Genomic DNA, 6191 nt, shown 5'->3' on the forward strand with positions numbered 1-6191 from the left:
GGAAGCTCTTTATAGCTAACTTCCCATGATCAGTCACACAAATTACTTTGTCTTCCAGAAAAAAAAGAGAATATTTCTCTCCTTGTGGCCTTTTCCACTCATGTGGCCCAGATAGCCCACCTGTGTCTTCTGCAACTCTTTACCCACTCTGCTGTCACTTCTCAGCTTTGAAGCCACGATTAATGGTTTTTCAGATGGTTAATAAACTATTGGAGGTTGAGTTTGTTAAGAAGCAGCAGTTTAGATATAGTCCATTATTTAATTAGACAGAGAGAAAATATACAACAGATGAGAATGCTTTACGAATTCTGAGCCGTTCTGCAGAATGGAGAGGCAGACGCTGTGGACTCCTGTGGTTTGAATCAGTGGGGTGTTCAGCCTAATATTTTGGAGTCTTTGGTGGTAGCCTTTGATGCTAGCATTCTTTATTCTTCCCTCAAACTCCTGGCATTCTCCTAAGGAAATGAATGCTTGTTCACCCAGACTCTCTCTCTCTCCACCTCACTTCCCACTGATCCCTGTTAAAATACTTCATTTTGGGGACTGATAACCTACACAGTGTTAATCACCTGGCCAATCTTTTCGCCAATGACCATGGAACTCTGCACATGATGTCAGGATAACTATTGCCTCTTTTATCATTCTTCAAATCGTAGTAGATAGTATCCCATTCTATTCATTTTGGGCAGGCTCCTCAGGATCAAAAAGTCGCAACTATGAACCTGGGAGAAGTCAATCTGTAAAACCATTGCTCCCAGAAACTAAATAGGGGGTGCAGAATTAAGCATGCCAGTTTGAATTGAGGTGAATAAAGCACAGAAATATAGAGAATATATGCAGGAGTAGGCCATTCAGCCCTTTGAGCCTGCTCTCTCACTGAATATGACTATGTCTGATCATCCAACTCACTACCTTGTTGCCACATTTTCTCCATACTCTTTGATCCCTTTAGCCCTAAGTATTATATCCAAATCCTTGAAAACATTCAATGTTTGAACCTCGATCACTCTCTGTGGATTGCAAATGAAAGATTATTTACAGAGGTAACTTTTGGGTAAGTAGTTAACGGCTTGGTATGTATGTTGAAAATGTACATATTAATGTGTTTTTTTCCCCTAATCCATTAATTGTGAACTACGTACCTAAGTGTAATACATTATTTATAAAGCCTCATGTCTGGTTTCGTCTTCAGCTATGAGCTTTTGCGGCGATTGCAATTTTTTTTCAAGCTTTTGATCAAACTAGCTTGGCACGCGTGGCCGTCTATTGAAAATAAAATCTCGCTGTCCCCAAATATCATCAAATCAATACGTTTCTGTTGCGCAAGGAAAGCAAACGCCTGTATCATTTTGAAACTGTAAAGTTACAGCGTGTTTACATACCCTGGGCTGGACTTCTGTCAGACAATCCACAACTCTCCCAGTAATAGGTACCAATTTCCCCGCCTGCAAAAGAAACATATTTTACCACTAATCTCTGATCAATATCATCACTGCATGTACTCTTCGTGCGTCGGTTTCGTTGCTAATTTCTGGCAATTAAATAAGGATTAAATTAAATAAAGATTAAAAATTAAACGTTTGGAGGAATAATTCCAAAAAATAATGCGAAAGATATACTTTACAATAATTGACACAGATAACACAATGAGCAGAAACTAGGAAGAAGGAGGAAGAAACTATTCGGTACATACTGTATCCAACACAGGATCAGTGTCAGTGAATTTCCCTGCATATACAGGTTTTAAAGGCTGGACGTCGCTCAACATCTCTCCTCAACTTTATGGTGACCGCTAATACTTTGGAAATGTTTGGTTTCAGAGGGCATGCACCGTGTCCCCCCCTCTCGCCTACAGGATCTGCGTCTCCCCGTCTGGAATGTTGATTTTTTTTACTGTCGCCAGGCAACCATCCGGACGTGAGCATTCGGCGGCAGGTCAATGGCTCAAAGACAGACGGCGCCACAGAGCCATGTGTGCGCGCCTCATACACACAGAGAGGAGGCTGGAAGGACACAGCAAGCCAATCAGCATCAGGAGTTGGAGAAATTGACATTTCGTGTATGACCTTTCTTCAGGACTGGGTGTGGGTGTGGGGGAAGCTGCAGATACAGGGGGTGATGGAGGCAGTGTGGTGAAGTGGGGACAAGTGAAGACAGTTCGAGGGTACAACCTGGTTGGTCAGTGGAAGGAATGAATCAGGTTGCTGGCAGGGAGCAGTGGAAGGGACTGGGAAGGGCTTGGGAGGGAGTCAGGCAATGGGGAGGGAGGTTGTAAGAAATTGGAGAAATCAATGTTGTGTCATCTGGGCTGTAGGGTGTCCAGACGGAAGATAAGGTATTGAACCTCCAATTTGCTCTGTGGTTCGTTTTGGCATTGGAGGAGGCCAAGGATGGTGAGGTTAGAAACAGAGTGGTTGGGGGAATTGAAATGGGCAATGATTGGGAGGTCCTATCGGCCCCTGCAGACCCAGCTGCGATGCTTGGTGAACTGTTCCCTAAGTTTATGTTCAGTCTCCCTGATATAGAGAAGACCACACTGGGAGCACCTTATATCTACACCCCATATATATCATACACCATCTCAAATACTCGGACTTGCAAAAAAGGTCCTGGCATAGAGGCACTTTTGTTTTGCTCTGACAGATTGTTTTCCTCTCTGTGTGGGAAATCTCATAATACATGCTGAGAATGGTGGTCCTTGATTTCCTAAATGCCAGCAAGGGCCACATTTACTGCACAAACAAAGGGTCTTACAGTGTCTGCATTGTCAATGTCAGCCAACAAGGAAATAACTTGCTATTTCACACCACTAGATAGCAACACTCCTTTCCACGTCCTTACTGTGCGGCTTCAAAGAGTTTTACAGCATTGAAAGAAGTTATTCAGCCCATCGGGTGCATACAGGCCATCTATCTACTCTAGTCCCATTTTCCACTACTTGGCCCATAAGTATGCTATGGCATTTGGTGTGTTTATCTAAATAATTCTTAAATGTTATGAGGGTTTCTGCCTCTTCCACCTTCTGGGTGAAATAAACATCCAAGGATCATTAAGTAGTGCATTCCGGAGATCCAAGATGGCGGCGACTCAGCAAGTCTGAGTTTACAGTGCTCTTCCCAAAACCTGGGTAAAGTGAGTTACTCACCCCCACCACACTTACCAAACCACCCAAAAAAAATTTCTAACCTTAACTAGCTGTTTACTATTATATTTAAGCAGTTTAATATTAAGTGGATAATGAGTAAACCAAAGGGATCCCGCAGCTCTCAGAAAACAAAGACCCCTCCCCCACCCTCCTCTCCTCCTCCGGCTGCAGCTGATGTAAAAACAGGCCTTGAAGAGATGATTGCCAGGCTGGAAACGACACTCGTCAATTTCATCACAGAATCCAGACAGAGATGGAATGCATTCGAAGAAAAGTTACAAAAGTACAGCCAGGCTCTCGAGGAATTACAGGGCCGAGTGGAGGGGGCGGAGCTAAAGGCCACGACCTCCGAGGCTGCAGCACAAACAGCTGCAGAACAGGTGCGAGCTCTGGAGCAGAGAGTCCGGGCCTTTGAAATCTACATGGATGACCTGGATAATAGAAATCGGAGAAAGAATATCCGTCTTCTGGGCCTCCCTGAACAAGAGAAGGGACAGTTAGTAGTATTTCTGGAGCGATGGTTGCCCCAGCTTTTAAACCTGGGGGCTGAAACTGACCGGGTAAGGGTGGAGTGGGCCTACCGGGTCGCAGCACGCGGATCTGGCCCAAACCAGCGCCCACGCCCGGTCCTGTTCCGGCTGCAGAGTTATAGGGAGAGGCAGATACTCCTGGACGCCTCCAGAAAGCTTGGAAAGGATCCTAAAGCTATGATTCATGAAGGATCCAAGATTATGTTATTTCAGGACTTCTCCCCGGCTTTGGCACGAAGGAGGAAGGCGTTTGATGAGGTGAAGAAATGTCTACGGAACTTAAATATTCAATACACCTTACGCTACCCAGCGACGTTATGCTTTAACCACGAAGGATCCGAGTATAATTTTAGATCACCAGAAGAGGCTAAGGAACTTTTAGACTCGTTTAAATAAATCGTAAGAGACAATTTATGTTGGCTTGCCTCTTCCACACTCCGTGGGGAGAAATGGATACTTTACTCTACTTTACTTTTGCTTCTGGGAGCAGGGTTGTCTTCCCTTGCTATTTTATGTTATTATACTTAACTGTAATTTGTTGGAGTTGTAATTTTATAGTTATGGGTGTTTGTATGTGGCATTGATGCTATCAGATATACTCAGGTATGGGTGGGGAGGGGTGGGGGTGGGGCGCTCACTGTTAACTCTAGCTCGGTATTATATCTAAATCCTATTAAGGAGCGCCCGGGTCAAGGGTGGGACACTGTTTGGGAGAGGATATGGTGGACCTTTAGAAAGGAAGTAAGGCCCCCTGAGAATAAGGGGGAGGATCTCCATTCAAACATGTTTTTTTTTGTTCTTATTGTTTGGAAATAGTTTCCTTTTTATGAAACTGTTATGAGTGTATTAGAGAACTTTTTTCTTGTTTGAAGGATGTAAGTGACTCAACTATACACTCTGGATAATTGTGGATTAGATTAGTAGTTAACTGAGTTTCATTGTTTTTCTTTCTTCTTTAGTATCATTCCTTTGAATTTTGATGATTATATATTTAAGATCTATTTTTATATTAATGTTTGTGCTTGAAAGTTCTGTTTATTTTTGTAAATTTGTCAAAATATTAAATTTCTAATAAAAATATCTTTAAAAAAAAGTAGTGCATTCCACTCTTATCATTTTCACTGAAAGTCAAAATAAGAAATTCTTCAGCAAATCGACAATAAAGGAAGTTTTTCTATGTATGCCTGAAGATCGCACACCATCATTTGCGTAATGCTATTTGTTAATGAAATGAGCAAATTTTCAAGTACCTATCCACAAGGCTGAGGGGTGACCTTATAGAGGTTTATAAAATCATGGGGGGCATGGATAGAGTAAATAGACAAGATCTAATAGACAAAACTAGAGCCCATAGGTTTAAGGTGAGAGGGACAAGATTTAAAATGGAGCTGAGGGGCAACTTTTTCATGTGGGGGATTGGTGTGTTGATGGAGTGAGCTGATGAAGGCTGCTACAATTACAATATTTAAAAGGCATCTGAATGGTTATATGAATAGGAAGGGTTGAGAGGGATATGGACTGAATGCTGGCAAATGGGATTATGTTCATTTGGGATATCTGGTTGGCATGGACAAGTTGGACCGAAGAGTCATTTCTGTGCTATATATCTTTATGATTCTCAGGATCCCTTCCAAACACAGTAGTCTCTGCATGATAATTATGATAGATATGGGCTTGAGGAGATAGCACAATGGTTCATATTTTTAGACCCAAACTGCCAATGGAGGATTTGTTAATTACACTTAACTAATCCAAAGAACCATGCCTAGAGTGTCCAGGTCAATATGAGTTATCTCTGCACAACTCCAGAACTCCAGTTCTGCCCTTCCAGAAAAAGGTGGATCCTTCACTTTGATCATTTAATAGACATCTCTTCATCAGGTCTCCCTTAGGATGGCAATGTCAATGTCCAAATGCCTGAATTCCTGAGCTTTAACGACAACTAGACATGTCCACAATGGTCCTAATGCTTCAGCTCACAGACCTTATTTTGACATTTGAAAGCTGCATGAATTTCTCATACTCCATGCCAAGCACTTAGTCTTGACAGAGAGAGACCTTGATCAAAAGAAACTGAAGCATTTCTGCATCCTACTCATAGTTCGCCCTCCTACTCAGCTTTGTATTATCTCCAAACTTGAAGATATTACACTCAGTTCTCTCATCTAAATCATTAATATATATTGTGAATAGGGGTCCATGTACTGATCTCTGCAGTAGCCCACTGGCCACTGGCAACCACTTGGAAAAAGATTGTTTATTCCTACTGTTTATTTTCAGTCTGCTAACCAGTTCTCTACTGACATTAGGACACAACTCCAATTCCCCACACTTTAATTTTACATGCTAAACCTTTATGTTGGACCTTATCAAAATCTTTCTGAAAGGCTAAGGAAACTGCACCCAGCCACTCCCCAGCCTATCAATTCCACTACTTACATCCTTGAAATATTTCAGCAGGTTTGTGAAACATGATTTCCCATTTGTAAATCCATGCCCACTCTGTTCAATCCTGT

The 6191-nt window shown here is 42.3% G+C and overlaps 1 protein-coding gene across 2 annotated transcripts in view; it reads right to left on the reverse strand.

Annotated features, from left to right (window-relative positions):
* The window catches only part of efhb (EF-hand domain family, member B), a 51219-nt gene extending 49357 nt beyond the window's left edge, over window positions 1-1862 (reverse strand). For both annotated transcript variants that reach the window (XM_060825515.1, XM_060825514.1), the window contains exons 1-2: window positions 1694-1862; window positions 1383-1445 (exon numbers count right to left, since the gene is read on the reverse strand). In XM_060825515.1, coding sequence (XP_060681498.1) covers window positions 1383-1445; window positions 1694-1768 — 138 coding nt within the window. In that variant the 5' untranslated portion in view covers window positions 1769-1862. The remainder of the gene's footprint in view (window positions 1-1382; window positions 1446-1693) is intronic.
* Between the last annotated feature and the right edge of the window lie 4329 nt (window positions 1863-6191).

The sequence above is a fragment of the Hemiscyllium ocellatum genome, chromosome 5 (assembly GCF_020745735.1).
Source record: "Hemiscyllium ocellatum isolate sHemOce1 chromosome 5, sHemOce1.pat.X.cur, whole genome shotgun sequence".
Taxonomy (NCBI): Eukaryota; Metazoa; Chordata; class Chondrichthyes; order Orectolobiformes; family Hemiscylliidae; genus Hemiscyllium; species Hemiscyllium ocellatum.